We start from the raw sequence: 22,121 nt of genomic DNA, 5'->3' as shown, positions 1-22,121 counted from the left end.
CCTGTTTTTTCCCTTGGTCCCTAGTTACTTCCAATCACACAGCCCAATAAATCGTGTTTTAATTTCAGGAGCAGCAGGAAAAAGAACCCCAAAATAGGGAGGAGGTGCAAAATGTTCCCTTTTCCCCTTTGTCATCCTCCTTACTTGAAGAAAATCTTGCTATCCAGGTTCTTGGTCATTCTTCAGGTACCTCCTCGGGAAGGACATTAGAGGAAATGATATGACCCAGAGGCAAGGGAGAGAGAAAGAAATACATTCTTCCTTTTAATTCTGCCCTGTCGAAATAAGTATGGCTTGAGAAGCGAGGTGGACTTATGAGCCAGGAAGCCTCCGATAAGAATCTCATTGCGGTCACGGGGCTGTTAGTCCAGCCTTCCTATTTAATTAAAGGAGTCTTGCCAAGGCAGGGCAAATGCTCGAGTCATTTCGTTCCCGATCAGCAGCGTATCGACTGCCATTGCATAAATAAGCAATTGGGAACACTCTCCTTACTGGTTCCCCCAAATTTGGGTTTATGAGCCGCGGTGGCGCAGTGGTTAGAGTGCAGTTCTGCAGGCTACTGCTGCTGCCTGCCGGCTGCCTGCAGTTTGGGAGTTCAAATCTCACCAGGCTCAAGGTTGACTCAGCCTTCCATCCTCCCAAGGTGGGTAAAATGAGGACCCAGATTGTTGGGGGCAAGAGGCTGACTCTGTAAAACGGCTCAGAGTGTGCTGCAAAGCGCTGTGAAGCAGTATATGGGTCTAAGTGCTATTGCTATTTTATTTAATTAGAATATTTATATAGCTGCCTAATTCAAAACATGACTTTGGTCCATGTTAAGCAAAAATGCAAAAGAAGGACAATATATGCCAGTAAAACAAACTAAATACAAGTAATCCCTTCACCTATGACCACAGCTGAGCTCAAAATTTATGTTGTTAAGTGAATTTTGCCCCACTTTACGACCTTTCTTGTTACAGTTGTTAAGTGAATCAGTGTAATTTCATTAGTGACACGGTTGTTAAATGTATCTGACTTCCCCATTGAGTTTGCTTGTCAGAAGGTCGAAAAAGATGAGCACGTGGGCCTGGGACACTGCGCCCGTCATAAACATGAGTCAGTTGCCAAGGGTTCGAATTTTGGTCACATGACCGTGGGAATGTTGAAGTGGTGAAGTGAAGTATGAAAAAACAGCCATGAGTCACTTTTTTTCCAGTGATGATATAACTTTGAACCATCACTAAATAAATTATTGCAAGTTGCGGATTGCCTATATGATAGCTGCAGTATCCTGGGGTCATGTGATCACTTTTTGCCTTGTTCTGACAAGCAGACTCAATGGGGTTTCACTTAGCAACTAACAACTGGGGTCATAAAATGGGGCAAAATTCACTTAATTACTTTGCTTAATAAGGAAATTTTGGGTTCAGCTGTTGTCATAAGTCGAGGACATCCTATTCTCAGTGAAGGAGACGGGATCTTAATAGCAATTGCACTTATATACCACTTCACAGTGCTTTTACAGCCCCTCTCTAAGCAGTTTACAGAGTCAGCATATTTTCCCACAACAATCTGGGTCCTTATTTTACCCACCTCGGAAGGATGGAAGGCTGAGTCAACCTGGTAAGGATCGAACTGCTGCCAGTCGGCAGAGTCAGCCTGCAATGCTGCATTCTAACCACTGGGCCACCACGGCTCTTCACTGCAGGCTCCTAAATAAACTCAAGAGAAAAGATCTCGTTTATGTAACTGCCTCCCTTTTCACGAGAGACAAAACCGTAATGTAGTCAGCCGCATTTTAATCTGGTATCTTGTGGGAATCTAGTCCATCGGGTCAGACTATGGTACAGTGTGTAATGTGAATCCAGAAAATTGAGATAATTGAGTATGTTGTGGTTTGCCAGCCCTCCATAAGGACGTTGTGTAATCACACCATAGAATGTCTTTTAAATTAACAATTTCAATGAATCTTTGTGGGCTGGAGAAGGGAGCAGATAACGGGTTTTTTTTTGGGTGGGGGGAATAAGTAATATTCTTGCTATTTACTTAGAATTGCCATGTATTTAAAGTAAATACATGTTGACATATAAATTCACTGGGGAAGCCAGATTCGCTTAACAATTGCATTGCTAACAGCCACAGTGACTCACTTAACAACGGAGGCAGGAAAGGTGGTAAAACGAGGCAAGATTCTCTTTAACAATTCTGTCGATGAACAACAGAAATTTTGGGCTCAGCTGTAGTTTAAGTCCAGGACTACTTTTAGGTGGTGATGGTGATTAAACTCACAACAGACCCTGTTTCCCCGAAAATAAGACCTCCCTGGATAATAAGACCAATTGTGCTTTTGAGCGCATGTGCTAAAATAAGCCCCCTCCACAAAAATAAGCCCTCCCTGAAAATATTGCAACACAGCAGCAGCCATGAGGTGACCATGCTTGCTGCCTCCTGCACCTTAAAAATAATAAGATCTCCCCGAAAATAAGGCCAAGCGCTTATTTCGGGGGTCAAAATTCATGGAAACATGGTATATCATATTTCTGCCTCCTATTTTCCCTTCAACAACAACCCTGTGAGGTGAGCTCGAGAGGGACTGTCCCAAAATCACCCATCCAACTTCCATGCCTAAGGGAGGTTTAGAACTCACAACCTCCCACTTTCTAAGGCAGCGCCTTAAAACCACTACACCCAACTGCCTCTCTCTAGTGTTTGTAGCTATTTGACAATGTCTCCGCACAGTACCTTTTTTCATTAATACAGAGTTTGTATTATTTTATTTTATAGCTGTCACGTTTTTCCTCCCTTTTAAATGACATCTAATTTTTGTCTTCTTATAGCCTATATTTTCCCCCAATCCTGGAAATACTTTCACTGCAGTAAAAACAACAACAAAAAGAAATCTCATAAGCCTTTTGAATGTATGCATTGATGCCTAGTACATTCATCTGGCTGCCATATATATTTATCCAACTCTAAATTATAGGGAATCAACCTTATTACTTAGTAAAGTGTATCGACTGTTTTCTCTAATGTAAACAGCCTTCTGCAGTTTTTTTCTCTAAATCCTAAAATAGCAGAAGGAAGCACTTAAATAACATTGGTAAGTTTCTTAAATACTTAGAATATTTATTGTCTGGAAGTTGAGTCATGGCAACTGCAGCATCCAATTTGGGTCGGTAACTGGGACCAGAGGTTTAGTCTTCTGAGCGTTTGGCCTTGTTCTGGAGCCCATCCTCAAAGAGCTTCTCTCTAGCAGATTGTCTGGTCCTCAGACTGAAGAAGCTACTTGGATAAGCAGCGAAAACGTCCAGTTGCCATGACTCAACTTCCAGACAAATGTCCCTGGATGGCTGAGAATCTTCATTAACATACAATATTGATTGTTTTGTTAGATTTACATCCTGCCCTTCCTTCTATTTTAATTTTCTTTATGTACACAGAGAGCATCTGCACCAAAGACAAATTCCTTGTGAGTCCAATCACAGTTGGCCAAAAAAGAGTTCTATTCTGAGCCCAGAATTTAAGTGAGATATTTGTTAAGTGAATTTTGCTCCATTTTACGACCTTTCTTGGCCCAGTTGTTAAGTGAATCACTACCGTTGTTAGTAACAATGATGGTTAAGTGTATCTGGCTTCCTGATTGACTTTGCTTGTCAGAAAGTTGCAAAAGGGGATCACATGACCCCAGGATTATCAATTGTCATAAATACATGCAAATTTCGATCACATGACCATGGGGACCAATGAAAAACAAGAATAAACGGTCTGTTTTTCAGTGCCAATGTCTGACTATTCATTCAGCAACTCTTTGAAGTTATAATAGTGCTAAATAATTGGTGGTTATGACTGGTCCTCGGAGTTATGGCTATCCGAGTGTCCTTATGGTATATAATCACCATTGGCAACTTTCCCCGCAGGCTTCCCCAGAAAGTCAGTGGAGAAGCCTCTGGGAAATGTCACAAGTTACTGGGATAATACGCCTCCCTCACCCAGCCTCCCCAAGTCTCTCTGCACTTGGACCACAATGAACAGTAGTGCAGCTGCACACTCTTCTCAACTTCTGTAGTGCCTTTGGCACAATCCTATGCACCCTTGTGCAGTGTCTGTCACGCACCTCCTTGCACCCTCCACAATTTGCCTGGTGCCTCTTGCACTCTTTAATGCTACTGACCTGCAAGGTGCCTCTTACACAATGCCATTCCCCCACTTCCAAACCCACGTGGCACCTTGTGCCTGCCCCAGTTCCCTCCCTGACTCCCTGTGGCACCCCTCCCATACCCACCTCTCCTGCACCTGTGTACACTCCATCCCTCCCCCACCCATCAGCAGCCACGTGCGTACCTGCAGGCCTTGGATTTGCAATTTTTCTTGTGGATACCTGGCAGGAAGTTGCCTTGCCTAACAACTGTGGGATTCAGTTAACAACCATAGTCAGGACTTCAAGGGATTACTCTATTGCTAAGCCTTGCAGCCACATTTTTACGACCCCATGAGTTAGCAATGGAAATTCCAGCTTCATTCGTGATTCTAAGTTGAGGACTACCTATATAACAAATGTCTATGGAGATTCTCATTCATCCAGGTCATGGTTGTCCCCAAAGGTGCTTTTTCAAAAGGCAACTGCACTTTTCTTTGTTTTTCCTTAAAGATGTTTCACTTCTCTTCCAAGAAGCTTCTTCAGTTCCGATTGAAGAACTGAATTGAAGAAAAGAACTGAAGAAGCTTCTTGGATGAGAAGTTGTTTGTATTGTCTTATTTATTCCCTCCCCTGTTTATTGTGAGCCGCCCGGAGTCCTTCGGGAGTGGGCAGCATACAAAACCAATCAACCAACCAACCAACCAACCAGCTTCTTGGATGAGAAGCGAAATGTCTTCAAGGAAAAACAAAGTCCAGTTGCCTTTTGAAAAAGCACCTTTGGGGTTCCTATATAATGTTTAAAAGAAAATAAGTGACTTCTGTCCCAATGCCTTTACAGTCTTAAATGATTTGGATGAGGGAATAAATGGGGAACTCATCAAATGTGCAGATGACACCAAGCTGGCAAGAATAGCCAACACTCCAGAAGACAGGCTTAAAGATACAGAAGGATCTTGACAAACTTGAACATTGGGCATTATCTAATAAAATGAAATTCAATGGTGAAAAGAGTAAGGTTCTACATTTGGGCAAGAAAAACGAAATGCACAGGTACAATATAGGTGGTACCTTGCTCAATGTAGTAACTGAGAGGGATCTTGGAGTCCTAGCGGACAACCATTTAAATAGGAGCCAGCCGTGTGCAGCAGCTGCCAAAAAAGCCAACATAGTTCTAGGCTGCATAAACAGGGATAGAATCAAGATCACATGAAGTGTTAATACCATTTTACAATGCCTTGGTAAGGCCACACTTGGAATACTGCATTCAGTTTTGGTCGCCACGATGTAGAAAAGATGTAGAGACTAGAAAGAGTGCAGAGAAGAGCAACCAAGATGATTAGGGGACTGGAGACTAAAACATATGAAGAACGGTTGCAGGAACTGGGTATATCTAGTTTAATAGAAAGAAGGACCAGGGGAGACAGGATAGCAGTCTTCCAATATCTCAGGGGTTTCCACAAAGAAGAAGGAGTCAAACTATTCTCCAAGGCACCTGAGGGTAGAACAAGAAGCAATGGGTGGAAACTAATCAAGGAGAGAAGCAACTTAGAACCGAGGAGAAATTTCCTGACAGTGAGAACAATTAATCAGTGGAACAGAAATTGCCTCCAGAAATTGTGAATGCCCCAACACTGGAAGTCTTTAAAAAGATGTTGGATAGCCATTTGTCTGAAATGGTATAGGGTTTCCTGCTTAGGTAGGGGATTGGACTAGAAGACCTCCAAAGTCCCTTCCAACTCTGCTATTGTATTCTATTGTATTGGTGCTAGCATAGAATAGAATAGAATAGAATTCTTTATTGGCCAAGTGTGATTGGACATAAGGAATTTGTCTTTGGTGCATAAGCTGTCAGTGTACATAAGGAGAATAAATATACATTCATCAAGAATAAAAAGATACAACACTTAGTCAAGGTCACTAATAAGCTATCAAATTGTACTAGGAAACAAAAATAATATAAATGGAAAGATACAACAACATGATTATAGCCATAAGTGGGGAGAAATAGATACTAGGAAGGAAGAAAAGAATAATAGTATTACATTCTTGGTAAATTATTGACAGTGTAGTGGGAATGAGTTGTTAAGCAGAGTAATGGCATTTGAGAAAAAAAAAAACTGGATAAAGGGAAAGAAATGTGAACACAGTAATTTACACAATTTTGGATTCCTTAGGTTCTGGTGAGTTAAGCAACATATTTCATGAACATTTTTCTTCCGAATTGCTTCAAAAGAATAAATATGGCCGAATTAGCCATAGACGCAAAAGCTGTTGGCTCAGAGAATACTGTAGGAAGCTATCCTAGGCCCTGTTGTTGAAAAAGAAACTGCTATTCCTGTTTTGTGAGTTCTTGGGCAGCTCGTATTCACTGTCAGCGGTTTTGCAAATGGGGAGTTATAAAGCAATAAGATTGCACTCTGGCAAATGCAAATCCTGTAATTGTTTTAAATTACACAACCTCTTGTTTCATAAAAGTAGACCAGGCCTTAGCCCTATTGACCACTTCTGGGGAGGGGGTATGTAAATCGACACTATAACTGATCTGCTTGGCAGGATAATTGAGTTACAATCCTGACATACTTATTCCAACCGACCACAGTGGGTTTAATAGTTTAATGATCACATTGATCATTACCATAAAAGAGCCCTTAAAAGGTGGTGGTGCAGTGGTTAGAAGGCAATATTGCAGGCTAATTCAGCCCGCTGCCAGCAGTTCGATTCTGACCAGCTCAGTGTTGACTCAGCCCTCCATCCTTCCAAGGTTGGAAAAGCGAGGACCCAGATTGTTAGGGGTAATATGCTGACTCTGTAAAATACAGCTTAGAGAGGCTGTAAAAGCACTATGAACTGGTGTATAAGTCTAGGTGCTATTGCTAAAGAAAGAGCAATTGAAATGTTATTGTTGTTAGTTGTGAAGTTGTGTCCAACCCATCACGACCCCCATGGACAACGTTCCTCCAGGCCTTCCTGTCCTCTACCATCCTCTGGAGTCCATTTAAGCTCACGCCGGCTGCTTCGGTGACTCCATCCAGCCACCTCCTTCTCTGTTGCCCCCTTCATCTTTTGCCCTCAATCCTTCCCAGCATGAGGCTCTTCTCCAGGGAGTCCTCCTTCCTTCTCATTAGGGGGGCAAAGTATTTTGAGTTTCATCTTCAGGTTCTTCAGCCTTCTAAAGAGCAGCCAGGGTTGATCTCCTCTAGGACTGACCAGTTAGATCACCTTGCAGTCCAAAAGTGGATTTGTGTTTCCTTTTAAACCAACCATGGTCCTCTCTGGAGGATGATGGGAGCTAAAATTTTAACACGTTAAGGAGCAGCTATATGGGGAAGGCCAATAGATTTGCCCAAGCTGATTGCTCGCCTTCCATCTTCTCTTGACTTCACGATGTACGCAGCCCTTAAAGCACCAGGGTTTGGCCTTGAGCAGTGGCCTCTGTTCAGAAGACCCTCGCTTGTGGTTGCCCTCCTCCTCCTCCTCCCCCTCCTCCTCCTCCTCTTCCCCCCCTCCTCCTCCTCCTCCCTGCTTTTGCAGGCTTTAACCTTCAAGTGTTTGCTTAATGGGCTGGCCTGACTAATTCTGTTGTGTCAGAAGACCTTGAATGGATGAAGTCTTGGAGGAGTGTGAAACTAACCACAGTCAGCTGGCTGGCTTTTGTGGGAAGCAGCTGTTGGGGGGGGGTATGTATGCCACTTTTCCTCCCTCAACAGGGCCAATCAAGGACCATTTTAAATGAGGCTGGACTGGACTTTTGGTCTAGGAATAAATAGCTACTTGGATCATGTCGGTTACAGGGACAATGATGAATCATTAGCATATTTCAGCCATTCCTTTTACTTGGGATAGTGGACTTTCCATCCATCTTCCTCCGTATGTTTTTCTAAATTGATGAAGTTGTGGGTTTATCCCTCCAAAACGTAGCCACTATTCTAGTTTCCTCTTTGCAGTTCGAGCTCCCTGGATCTGGGATACCTTAGCTGGGTATTGTAAGTCCCATTCTACCTTTATTCCACTTTGGGGCTCTCCCAAAACGACCTTCCCCATTCCAGTTACAATTGGTTATCTCCAGGTCCCCATCCCAGTTGCCTTCTTCCCTTACCACCAGATGCAGGGATTCTAGGAATTGGAGACTTAATGTGTCCGTTTGGCAACATCTATATCAGGGATCGCCATACTTGGCAACTTTTAAGACTTGTGGACTTCAGCTCCCAGAATTCCTCAGGAGTTGCCAAGTTTGAAGATCCTTGGTCTATATGAAAAGTTTTGTCCTCCAGATATACTTCTGAGTCTGCTTTGAGCAACTTTGACATAAATTAGGGGTAGTGAATGTGGGACGCGGTGGCTCAGTGGCTAAGGTCGATCAGAAAGGCTGGCAGTTCAACGGTTCGACTCTCTAGCGCCGCGTAACAGAGTGAGCTCCCATTACTTGTCCCAGCTTCTGCCAACCTAGCAGTTCGAAAGCATGCAAAAAATGCAAGTAGAAAAATAGGGACCACCTTTGGTGGGAAGGGAACAGTGTTCTGTGCACCTTCGGTGTTTAATCATGCTGGCCACTAGGTTGACTGCAAATGTGGGGCCAAGCCGGTAGTACTTTCTCTCCTATAAATGCCCCCCGTAAGAAGAACTCTGCCAGAATTCCCCCTTCCCGGTGTGGCTATGGCTCTTCTCCAAAAGCTGGCTGAGGAATTCTGGGAGTTGAAATCCACATGTCTTAAAAGTTGCCAAGTTTGGAGACTCTAAATGAAGAAAGAAAAAGGTTAAGGAAACAATTGGTCCATTGCTGGGAGAAAGTGGCAAGAAGGTGACAAGCAACAGGGAGGAAGCAGAACTATTTAACTCATTTTTTGCATCTGTCTTTACACAAAGGGATAAAACAGTCCAACCTATCAAAAACAGCACCACAAAAATCAGATTAGGAACACAAATTGAAATAGGGAAGAAAATGGTAAGTGAGCACCTGTCTACCCTAGACGAGTTCAGATCACCAGGACCGGATGGATTACACCCCAGGGTTCTGAAGGAACTGGCAGACGAGATATCAGAACCACTGAACTATATATTTCAGAGATCCTGGAGCACTGGGGAACTGCCAGAGGACTGGAAAAGAGCTGTTGTGGTTCCCATCTTCAAAAAAGGAAAAAAAATAGATCCAGGAAACTATAGACCTATCAACCTGACCTCAATACTAGGAAAGATTCTGGAAAAGATAATCAAGCAACGAATTAGCGAACACCTAGAAGGAAACAAAGTAATAGCCAAAAGCCAACACGGGTTTGTCAAAAACAGATCATGCCAGACTAATCTTATTGCATTCTTTGACAAAGTGACAAAATTAGTGGACTAGAGGAATGCTGTCGATATAGTTTACTTGGACTTCAGTAAGGCATTTGATATAACCTACTACTAGATAAAGGAGAAGAATGCGGGTTGGATAGCATCACTACCAGATGGATTCGTAACTGGCCGACCAACCACACTCAACGTGTAGTCCTCAATGGAACTGCACCTACATGGAGGGAAGTATGCAGTGGAGTAACCCAAGGCTCTGTTTTAGGCCCAGTACTCTTCAACATCTTCCTCAATGATTTGGATGAGGAAATAAATGAGGAACTCATCAAATTTGCAGATGACATCAAGCTGGCAGGAATAGCCAACACTCCAGAAGACAGGCTCAAGATACAGAAGGATCTTGACAAACTTGAACATTGGGCACTATCTAATAAAATGAAATTCGATGGTGAAAAGAGTAAGGTTCTACATTTAGTCAAGAAAAATGAAATGCACAGGTACAATATAGGTGGTTACCTTGCTCAACAGTAGTAACTGTGAGAGGGATCTTGGAGTCCTAGTGGACAACCATTTAAATAGGAGCCAGCCGTGTGCAGCAGCTGCCAAAAAAGCCAACACAGTTCTAGGCTGCATAAACAGAGGGATAGAATCAAGATCAGGTGAAGTGTTAATATCACTTTATAATGCCTTGGAATACGGCATTCAGTTTTGTTCGCCATGATGTAGAAAAGATGTGGAGACTCTAGAAAGAGTGCAGAGAAGAGCAAAAAAGATGATTAGAGGACTGGAGGCTAAAACATGAAGAACGGTTGCAGGAACTGGGTAGGTCTAGTTGAATGAAAAGAAGGACTAGGGGAGACATGATAGCAGTGTTCCAATATCTCGGGCTGCCACAAAGAAGAGGGAGTCAAACTATTCTCCAAAGCACCTGAGGGTAGAACAAGAAGCAATGGGTGGAAACTAATCAAGGAGAGAAGCAACTTAGAAGTAAGGAGAAATTTCCTGACAGTTAGAACAATTAACCAGTGGAACAGAAGTTGCCTCCAGAAGTTGTGAATGCCCCAACACTGGAAGTCTTTAAGGAGATGTTGGATAGCCATTTGTCTGAAACGGTATAGGGTTTCCTGCCTAGGCAGAGGGTTGGAGTAGAAGATCTCCAAGGTCCCTTCCAACTCTGCTATTGTATTGTATTGTGTTGTATTAAAATGACAACATCGGTGTGTTCTCTCTATCTAGGTGTGTGCAGGTGTTTGGAGGGTCACTCTGTACTCCCGCTGGCAGACGACTCTATGGTTGGGATGGCTGGGGCAGCAACTAGCATCCTAGAGCCAGTCCCCTCAGGTAGATCCTGCAGGAGGCCAAGGTTTATTTTTAAGCTCTCAACTACGGTATTTTGAACGTGGAAAGAAAAGAGATACGGAGGACAAAAGGTTACAAGCCGTCTATAATTGTGCCGTAGGCCTGGTTCCCGCCTGACCCTCCTTTGCTTTATTGCTGCAAACTCCAATTGCTCATAGCAATTCGCTCCCAGGTGGGAATGGCCTCTGGAAAAAACTCCACTTTCGGTGCTTTAGAATTTGATGTTTCCTGAATGCTAGGATGGAAAACCCTGAACTACTCTGCTCTGACCTGTGGAGTTGCAAGCATATTTCTGTGAGAAGGAATAGAATAGAATAGGAATAAGGAATAAAATAGGAATAAGGAATAGAATAGGGAATAGAATAGAATAGGGAATAGAATAGAAATAAGGAATAGAATAGGAATAAGGAATAAAATAGAAATAAGGAATAGAATAGGAATAAGGAATAAAATAGGAATAAGGAATAGAATAGGGAATAGAATAGGAATAAGGAATAGAATAGAATAGGAATAAGGAATAGAATAGGAATAAGGAATAGAATAGGATAGGGAATAGAATAGGAATAAGGAATAGAATAGAATAGGGAATAGAATAGGAATAAGGCATAGAATAGGAATAAAGAATAGAATAGGGAATAGAATAGAATAGGAATAAGGAATAGAATAGGAATAAGGAATAGAATAGGAATAAGGAATAGAATAGGAATAAGGAATAGAATAGAACAGAATAGGGAACAGAATAGAATAAGGAATGCAATAGAATAAGGAATAGAATAGAATAGGGAATAGAATAGGAATAAGGAATAGAATAGGAATAAGGAATAGAATAGGAATAAGGAATAGAATAGGAATAAGGAATAGAATAGAGAATAGAATAGGGAATAGAATAGGAATAAGGAATAGAATAGAATAGGAATAAGGAATAGAATAGGAATAAGGAATAGAATAGGATAGGGAATAGAATAGGAATAAGGAATAGAATAGAATAGGGAATAGAATAGGAATAAGGCATAGAATAGGAATAAAGAATAGAATAGGGAATAGAATAGAATAGGAATAAGGAATAGAATAGGAATAAGGAATAGAATAGGAATAAGGAATAGAATAGAACAGAATAGGGAACAGAATAGAATAAGGAATGCAATAGAATAAGGAATAGAATAGAATAGGGAATAGAATAGGAATAAGGAATAGAATAGGAATAAGGAATAGAATAGGAATAAGGAATAGAATAGGAATAAGGAATAGAATAGAGAATAGAATAGGGAATAGAATAGGAATAAGGAATAGAATAGAACAGAATAGGAAACAGAATAGAATAAGGAATGCAATAGAATAAGGAATAGAATAGAATAAACAGAGTTGGAAGGGACCTTGGACAAACTCTGAATTCTTCACCTGTTTTCCTCTTTTGCTGCGAAGGTCACCCAACTTGCGTTGGCTTCCCATCGTCCCCTTCCTTTTATTCTGCCTCTGGAACTCTTCCCCATTGGGGGAGAGGGGATCTTAATCCCAGACCTGGAGCTGAAAACGCAAGGCGGCAATTGCATGCGTTGAAGCCATGATGCCAGTTTAATCCTTAGAAGCTAACCGTCCGTGCAAAGTTCCTGGAGTGACCGTGGTTGGGATATGGCTAGGCCCCGGGTCCTGATTTTGCCCAGTGTATTGTGTTCTGTCTATGTTTTGCAAAGAAGACCCGGGTGGCTCTTACTCCCCCCCCCTTTTTTTTCCAGAGGGGTAACAGGCCGAGAGCGATGTTGGCCAAAGCAAAGTAAATTATGAGATATCCTACAAATGGTCTTCACCGTATCTCGTTTGAAAGGGAGAAACTATTGCTTCTTTCCACGCACGCTTAATTCTTAATTCCTTAATTCATATATCCTCACCTTTCCAAATACTCATAGGTCTTATTGTTTGCTAGATCACCTGAAGTGCACTTTTTTGGGGTTGTTGTTGTTTATTCGCTGAGCGGTGTCCTCTTGTTTGCAACCCCGTGGCCCCATAGCACGCCAGCCCCCAGCCCCCTTCCTCCAACGTCTTCCGGAATTTGTTCAAAAGCATGTTCATTGCGCCCCTGCCGTCACCCCTTTCCCCTAGTCCAGTGTTTCTCAACCTTGGCGACAGGACTGAAAGTTGCCAAGGTTGAGAAACACTGCCCTAGTCCTTGCATTTGCATACAGATACCCTGTTTCCCTGAAAATAAGACCTCCCTGGATAATAAGCCCAATTGGGCTTTTGAGCACATGCACTAAAATAACCTTCCCTGAAAATATTGCAACACCGCAGCAGCCATGAGGTGACCATGCTCGCCGTCTCCTGCACCTCAAAAATAATAAGACCTCCCCCAAAACAAGGCCAAGCGCTTTTTTCAGTGGTCAAAGGAAAATAAGACCCTGTTTTATTTTCGGGTAGTCCTTGACTTAACGACTGTAATCGAGCCCAAAGTGTCTGTTGCTAAGCGAGACGGCTGTTAACGTCAGCTTTGCCCCAATTTACCACCTTCCTTGCCACGACGGTTAAGTGAATCCCTGCCGTTAATGCGGCGGTGAATCGGGCTTCCCCATGGATTTGGCTTGTCAGAAGGTTGCAAGAGGGGATCATGTGACCCCCCCCGGGACGCTGCGACCGTCATAAATACGAATTCAGTTGCCGAGCAGCTGAAGTTTGACCACGGGGATGCTGCAACGGTCGTAAGTGTGGAAAACATTCAAACGCCACACTTTTTTTCCCCAATGCCATTATAACTTCAAACAAGTCACTAAGTGAACCTTTGTAAACCCAAGGACTACCAGCACTGCTCAATCCAGTCTAAACCTCCGGCTGACCATGTGATGAATTTCACACAGGGATGCTGCAACGGTCGTAAGCGTGCAAAACGGTCATAAGTCTTTTTTGGGGGGGGGATGACTTTATGAACTGTCCCCAAAGCAGCTGATTAAGATACGGCAGTTTCCTTTCCTCAACCTGCTTCTTCTGCCCTTCGGAGCGGAGGTGAGATCGGGCACGTTCCCTGGCAAGAGAGGGAGGGCAGGCCTCCCGTGGGCGTAAGCGCCCGGCTTTGGCACCTCATCCAGTTGCCCTGTGCCTTTCTCTGGTGCCCACTGTGGGCGCCCGGATGGGTGTTGGCTGGGCTAACGTGGGCCTGAAGGTTGCCAGCCCTCTTCCCTCCTGCTGCTGCTGGAGCTGGTGACTCACGCACTTGGGTGTGAGCCTTCCTCTCAACTGGTTTGGGCAGTGCTGAACCAGACCGAATGGCTGCTGCGACTGGGTGGGGCTTTGAGGTATCCCTGGTTCTCCTTCGGCTCATCTCCTCTCCTCTCTCTATGTCTCTGCAGTGCAGCAGACTCTGCGATCTGACACCGCCAGCAGCACCAACGGCAGCTCCCCGGCACTCATGTTCCCGGCCTTCCCAGGGTGGGGGCGGGGGGCTGTCCCCTGCCTTGCCCATGTTTGGCGAGCCCGGAGGACCTCCGTGCCATGCACCAGCCGGTTTGCAGGCTGATCTTTTCTTCTCCCTGCTTCCCCCCCCCCCTCTCTTCTCCCCACCGATCCCTTTCGGGAAAACCAGGCAGATGAAAAGTCTCCACCGCTTGCAAAAACCCGGCCTGGGGTTTTCCTCCTTGGGGTGAGTATTATTCTCTTTGCTGGCTTCTGCTGCGGCTCTTATTCGATGCAAGCCTTGAGTTAGGCATGGGATAAGGAGGCTGGTTTCCTCTCAAAGAGGAAAGGATTCGAGGAAAAGGGGTGGATGGGTGTTCCTGAGGCCCAAAATAAGTTCCAAAGCAGTTTTGTTTTTCCTTCCTTTTTTCCCCTGTCTTGCAAACGTATTGGTGGGATTGGGCCTGTGGTTAAAAAAAAGTCTCTTTGGCCTTTCCCAAGAGCTCGTTTGTGCAAGGAGGCATAACTTGGGTAGAAAGTGATGTGTGTGTGTGTGTATGTGTGTGTGTCTGTGCGTGCCCCATGGTTATACCTCTAGTGCTTTGCCTGTTTTGTGATCTTCAGAAGTTCCTTTGGCCTCCTGGGGAATGATGGAGAGGGGGTGTATACGGTTGATTCAGAGATAACCATGCCTTGGGTGATTGAGAATCTGCGTAGATAGTTAATTTAGGACTTTCTCAGCCTCCCAACAGTGGTACCCGGACACTTTTATTTCAAAGTGGAGCCCCTTGGCTTCCTAGCCGTAGCTGGGACCCCTGCCTTGGCTTCCGAGCGGCTGTCCTGCTCGTTCACCCAAAGGGTTGCTTGCCTGCCCTGGACTTTCGTTGTCCCGGATTAGAAAGAGATTAGTATTTCGGTCTGTAAAGCAGGGGTCATTTGAGACGACGCCTCGTGATTGGCTTAGCCCCAGTGATTTCCTGTAGGAAGGGATGCTGCAGGCCCCCTCCCTCTCCACACCTGGGTGTGATGATGCACCACAGGCACATTGGCTGCTGGGCAAGAGGAAAAGAGGGGGGGGAGGAGAATTATTGCAGACGGTGCAGTTGTGTCCCGAGCAGTGAAATCTCCCCCCCCCCCCCGACACGGCATGTGGGCACCCAAAGACAGCCTGAACTAAATGCAAATGTTTCGGCAGGGTGGGAGGGGCATCTTAGACTCCTGGTCCATCATGCAGCTCAAAAGGCTGGGGAAGATGGAACTCCTCTTTTTTGGGGTGGGGGGAAGGTTAGTGCGGAGGAGGGGAATGAGTGCCGTTGGGCCAGGCGCCTTTTAACAACCCGCAAGCTTCAACATCAACAATTCGTGAATGCTCTAGAGCAGTGATTCTCAACCTTCCCAATGCCGCGAGCCTTTAATACAGTTCCTCATGTTGTGGTGACCCCCAACTGTAAAATTGGTGTCTTGGTTCCTAAGACCGTCGAAAATATGTGTTTTCCGATGGTCTTAGGAGACCCCTATGAAAGGTTCGTTCGACCCCCAAAGGGGTCCCAATCCACAGGTTGAGAACCACTGCACTAAGGGGTTTTCAAACTACGGCCCCTGGGATGGATACGTGCAATGAACGTTTTGTGTTGTTGCAGAGTCTTTTTGTGCGGGTTGCAGGGGGGCAAAATTCCGACTACTTCAACCTCCTGGTATGGGACTTTGGGCGAAGGCTGAAGGGAAATGCAGCTGGTGGCGAAGAACCAGAGGGCCTCGTTCCAGTGTGACCCAAAGAGGTCCCAACCTCTTTGAGAACCACTGCTCTAGAGCATGGACGGGCAACTATGGCATTTTTACGTGCTGTGGACTTCAACTCCCAGAATTCAACAGCGCGGGAATTGAAGTCCGTACAACTTTTTTAAGTCACCAAGGTTGTGGGGGGGGGGGAGGGGGGAGAAACCTATTTAGAAATTCTGTTTTTTAAGTACGTGGTTCTCAGAACAGTCTGTCTCTGTGGCTGTAGAACATGCCTCCGAATGTCCTTTACAATTAAAGAAGACCGTTGATAAGATTGTCATGGTTGTGTTTTGAAACTCACGGTTACACATAGTGGATATGACAGTGATAGTGAACCTATGGCATGTGTGCCAGAGGTGGTACATAGAGCCCTCTCTCTGGGCATGTGTGCCTTCCAGCTGCTCTTCAGGTTCTGGCGCTCCTGTGCGCATGAAGGACCAGCTGGCCAGCGCACGCATGCGCACCAGGCAGCTGCTCTTCTGGTTTCCGGCACATGCACGCACGTTCTGTTTCAACACTTGGTGCCGAAAAGGTTTAGCCAACACTGCTATATGATATGTACTGTTTAACCAGCTGATGGAAATTGGACTGCGTCACTATTTTAGCCAAAGATGGACAAGTATTATATTTTTCCGGGAATCGCTCTGCTAGGAGCCTGTCCTCCTTATAGGAGGAGGAATATGGGGCTCTTTCATTCTTTTCTCTGAAATTCCTCCTGAGCATCAATTTATAGCTGGTTCAGGGCCTCTTTTGATGCTACATCAGAAAGTTTCATTTTTGGAAAAGATACACCTGTTATAGGACAGAAATAGTTGAAGGTAGATAGAACAGAACATAAAAGTTGGAGATAACAAAAGAAATTGGTGATGTTTTAAGTACAGGTAGTCCTCGACTTATAACCACTTGTTTAGTGACTGTTTGAAGTTGCAAGGGCAGGGAGAAAAGTGACTCGCGACCCTTTTCACACCATGGTGATCAAAATTCAGATGCTTGGCCACTGACTCATGTTTCTGATGGCTTCAGCATCCCCTGATCCCCTTTTGCAACCTTCTGACAAGCAAAGTCAGTGGGGAAGCCAGATTCACTTGACGACCGTGTTGCTAACTCAATAATTGCAGCGGTTCACTTCACAAGGGTGGCGCGATAAGTTGTACGAGGTAGGACTTTCGAGCTAAACTTTCACTTGTGAGGAAATATGAGGGAAACTTCACTTAACAACCGTCTCGCTTGGCAGCAGAAAATTTTAGGCCGCTCAATTATGTCGACGTCTACCTGTAATTAGAACACCACCTCCCATCCCTTTCCATTTGATTGCTACAACTGAGGTGGCTTGATGAGCAGATTTGGTGTCTATATGTCTATACTTCATCCCTTCTCCATAGTGAGGGGAAGATTATCCAGGATGGGTTGACTTTGTTCTCTCTTGAGGTTCCACCACAAATCCGCGAAGCCCTTATCCGCGGAGACATAAGCGCGAAGACTAATTCGCGCCGTTCGAAGCGCTAAGGAAAAACGCGACCCTACCGCGATGACATAATCGCGGAGGGCAAATCCGCGCATTCCCAAGCACTCAGTACCCTAAACCTAACCCTAAACCTAACCCTAAAACAAACCCTAAAACAAACTCCTAAACCTAATCCTAACCCTTACCTTAATTGAAATCGGCTTTCTGCCACGGCGCCGTTTTAAAGCTCCCTTCTGTTGCCGCGCTGTTGTCGCGGCGGTGATGACGCGCGATGATGATGTCGCGGCTTTAGCGACGCGCTTATGTCTCCGCGGATAAGGGCTTCGCGGTTTTGTCGTGCCACGCTCTCTTGATTGGACTGAGTCAGATAAGCCCTTTTAGCCACGCCTTGGTCACCAGGCTCCACCCAGTTATCGACTCAGTCCATCAACGGACGGCTGTGTTCATCCTGAGATCCTGGAGAAACTTAAAGGAAAAATTTTAAATGGCTGTAAAAGTGATCGAAATTGCCTTCACGCTGCCTGATCAATCACTAGAGGCTGAGGAAACCCCCAGTGGGGAGGGGGGGGGGTAGAAAGCCCGCGCAGCAACTGCTAAGGCTTCACTGTTAGGAAGTTTCTCCTTAATGTTTCTCCTTAATTGTCGTGCCTTCTGGTGCTTTGGAAAAATAGCTTGACCTCCTCTTCTTTGCGGTACTTCCGCAAATACTGGGATGCTGCTATCATGTTGGAAGGGCCCTGGAAGGATGCATCTACGTTCCAGGTTGCTTCTCTCCTTGGTTAGTTCCCATCCATTGTTTCTTGTCCTGCCTTCAGGTGCTTTGGTAAATAGGTTGACTCTCCTCTTTCTGGCAGACCCTTAAATAGTGGAAGACTGCTATCATGTCTCATCCTCCCCTCCCCAGACTTTCTTTTGTCTAGAATTGCCATACGGTACAGAAATTCTGCCACCATTCTGCATACTGTATGTTTTAGGTTTAGTCCCAGGATCACATGATCCCCTTTTACGATTTGCTGACAAGCAAAGCCAATGGGGAAGCCAGGTGGACATAACAACCGTGTTACTAACCGCAGTGATTCAATTATTGCAAGAAAAGTTGTAAAATGGGGGTGGGACTCACTTAGTGACTGTCTTGAGTAGCAACAGAAATGTTGGGCTTCATTGTGGTCATAAGTTGAGGACTGCTTGTATTGCCCAGCATTTGAAGTGAGAGTTATATGACTTTCCTTCTTTTGAGCGGAGGAAGGGAAGGAAGGCTAGTCTAATTACTTCTGGGGCTGGTTTATCATTTTACCCCAAGGTTTCTGTATCAGTTTACGATTTCAACATATCCTTCATCCCGGCTTCATACTGTTTTACACATGTTCTTCCTGCTCTGTTTATTACTTTCCTTGAGTGATGAGGTTTCTGAAGACTTTGTCCTTGGGCACAGTTTTTGACCGCACTTTTTTCTTAATATGAATAATATTTTTTTTAAAAACATTGTCAGGCCACAGATTTCTGAAAAATACCCTTTTTAATATGCTTTGCGAGAGTGCGTCTGTTCTGATCGAGGCTTCCCGAGAGCATGAAGCAAAGCCCTTGTTCCGACAAAAACCCCTTTTACTAATACACTGAGAATTCTGCTCATTCACATCCAGCCAAGTCTTTCAAGGGAGGATTTACAGTCACAGACTTTATCTGGCTTGGAGAGCTGCCAGGCCGAGATCTGCAGAACTTGGCAAGGAATCTCGGAGAGTCACGAACCAATTAAGCAAACTAATTGTCTCTGCAAACTCTACTCCCCTTTCGGTCCTTTTATATTTCCTCTGGGAGGGGTCATTCATCGTCCACCTGTGGCCTTACTCCCAAGTCGACCCTTGTTCTTTAGCTGTTCCCTTCGTCTGGCAACTCTGTGCATGTGAACACTGGGAACAGGCTCCAGCTGTTCTTCTGCCTCACTGATGTCTGACTCTGAAGGCGGCTGATAACTGGCATACGGCCCTGGTCCCCTCTCTGCCTCTGACACAGAGCCCTCACTAGAGCCTTTCCCAGACTCCAGGACAGGCCCATGTTCCTCCCCAACCTCCCCACTGTCCGAATCTTCTGCCAGCTCTGCTGGCCTCTGGCAGGTCACAAAAGTGTTTGTGGTAAATTGACATAAAAATCCGGGTTTCAGCCTCTCTCTTTGTATGGTGTACCTCAGCATTTCACCCTGTCTGCTTCTCCCCATGTTCCTTTTGATGACGCTTCTCTCCTTCTCCCTCTCTGCAGATAGTAAAGGGATCCTTATGCAGCAACACGTGAAATGAACAAAGCTCCACAGCCCTCAGGAGGAACCCCATCAGCCCCACACCCCTCCCCTTCTCCTGGACTTCCACAGGTAAGGATTCTCCTTCCCAGGCCTGGACCTCCTTGCCTGGGCTACACACACATCCCCCCACCACCACCCGGGTGGCTTGAGAGGTTATCATATTTTTCGGAGTATAAGACACACCTTTTCCCCCTCAAAACAGAGGGTGAAAATCTGGATCCATCTTATACACCGAATACTACATTTCTGAACTCTCGAAACTTCGCCCCCTTCACCAAAATGGACGTGCAGAGGATTTGGGAAGCCTGCAAAGTGCTCTTGGGGGCTGGGGAGGGCAAAAACGAGCGAAAAACAGGCCGTTTCTTTGCTTGATTCCCCCCCCCCCCAGCTCCAAGAAGCACTTTACAGGCCTCTCAAACACTCTGCATGCCCTGTTTTTCACAAAAAAAAACGCGTGCAGAGGGCTTGAGAGGCCTGCAGAGTGCAAAACCTTTTTTTAAAAAAATAAAATAAAAATTGCCTCTTCAAAATCTTGGTGCATCTTATACTCCAGTGAGTCTTATACTCTGAAATATACGGTAGGTCCTCTAGCAGAGGTGGGGGCACTATGACCCTTTTAAGACTTGTGGACTTCAACTCCCAGAATTCCTGAGCCAGCATGGAGTCCACAAGTCCTTAAAGGGCCAGAGTCCTCCCAACCCTGCTCCACTGCTCCAATTTTATGTTATGTTTGTGGCCAAAATGAACTTCCCTGTAGTTTGCTTGCCTTTGGCCTATTGGCGTGCTTTTGTCGAGGGGAAGGTTTGCCAGGTTGACCGATGCCGTTTTAATTCCATTTCTCCCATGCGTCTTAGAGTCAATGGCTTTCTATTCCTCAAGCGCTGCCTCAGGTGCGGCTGGGGCAGCTGCCGCGAAGCTTCTAACCTGCTTCTTCTCTTCTCCCTTCTCCTAGCAGTCAGCATTTCCTCCTGGCCAGGCGGCACCTGTGGTTTTTAACCCAGCACAAGCTACCCAAATGAATACGCCTTCCCAGCCTCGACCGGTAAGAAGGCAGCGACAGCCCACCGGGACTGCGGCTCTGGGAGCTGCAGGAGGACTCTCTTGGAAGGTGGCAGCCGAGCCTCCCCTCTGATGCGTTGCCAAACAGGTTCTTCGGTTTGGCTCGGGGGCTGGCAAGGGCACAAGCAGCCCTGCAGGCTGACTCGGTCTGCAGGCGCCACTGACTCGGGAGTGCATCTGCGGCCTGTGCCAGGTGGGGATGAGGGTTGGGGAAAGGAGCCCGATGGAGCCAGCTGCCAGCTTATAAGAGATGCCTAGGTCGGGTTGGCATGGAAAGTGGCGGAGAGGAGGCAGGGAGGGCGGCTCAGCTGCCCAGAGGAGAGAGGAATTTGGGAAGGGGTGGGGGGAAAGCAGGGCGTAGACAGGGGTGCCTGTAACTGTCGGTGACGTTCTCCTCTTGTCTCCTTTCCCCCACGCTCGTTCTCGTCTTAGTTTCCAGCAGGGCCGCGTTCTTTACATCAGCAGGTACTAACCTCCCTCCGCTTGCCTCACTGCATGCTGGATGCCATCCTAGGGGGAGGGAGGGGGCCCTTCGGGTCAGGGCTTGTGCTTGGACACTGCAGGGCAACTGACCGCAGAGCTGGAGGGGCGCCTGAGGTGATGAGAGTGAAGCCTCCAAGTTAAGACCCTCTGTGTCCCCGTGAACTCTCCTGTCTTACAGGAGGTTTCCCCCCCCCCCCTTCACTCTCCACCTTCCCCGTTTTTTAAGAGAAAGATAATAATACAGGTAGCCCTCGACTTGACGGCCACAAATTGAGCCCCAGATTTCCGTTGCTGAGCAAGACGGTTGTTCGCTTGAGTCTTGTTTTGCCTGCGTTTTACGGCCTTTCTAGTCACCGTTCTTAAGTGAATCGCTGCGGCTATTAAATTACTAACACGGTGGTTAAGTGAATATGGCTTCCCTGTTGATTTAGTTAGCCGAAAGGCCACCAACTCCCCCCCCCCCCCGGACGCTGCAACCGTCGTAAATATGAGCTAGTTGCCAAGCGTCTGAATTTTGATCACGTAACGTGGGGGATGCTGCAGCGGGCGGTCGTGAGGATGAAAACCGGTCGTAACTCTCCTTTTTTCAGTGCCAACGTTAACTTTGGACAGTCGCCCAACACATGGTTGTCATTCAAGGACTACCTGTATTATTATTATTATTATTATTATTATTATTATTATTATTATTATTATTATTATTTCCATCCTGGGTTGGATTAAGATGACGAGTGAGGAGCCTTTTGGTCTCGTTGCTTTAAACACATTTGAAAGGGGGAGCAGATCGTTTTGTGGATCCCTCCCAAGCTCTTTTTTTAAGCCTGCAGGGAGAAGAGATTGTTGGGGTGGGGAAAAAGAAGAGGCGGTCCCTGTCGCCAGAGAACAGAAGAAAACCTGGAGAA

At 45.6% G+C, this 22,121-nt stretch overlaps 1 protein-coding gene across 1 annotated transcript in view; it reads left to right on the top strand.

The window, feature by feature from the left end:
• Positions 1 to 22,121, top strand: part of EIF4G1 (eukaryotic translation initiation factor 4 gamma 1) — a 189,446-nt gene that overhangs the window by 11,202 nt on the left and 156,123 nt on the right. Inside the window, 2 exon segments of the mRNA XM_032225132.1 lie at positions 19,638 to 19,746; positions 20,633 to 20,719. Coding sequence (XP_032081023.1) covers positions 19,672 to 19,746; positions 20,633 to 20,719 — 162 coding nt within the window. The 5' untranslated portion in view covers positions 19,638 to 19,671.

Source organism: Thamnophis elegans, chromosome 10 (genome assembly GCF_009769535.1).
Source record: "Thamnophis elegans isolate rThaEle1 chromosome 10, rThaEle1.pri, whole genome shotgun sequence".
Lineage (NCBI taxonomy): Eukaryota > Metazoa > Chordata > Lepidosauria > Squamata > Colubridae > Thamnophis > Thamnophis elegans.
This window is presented reverse-complemented; position numbering and strand designations above follow the sequence as displayed.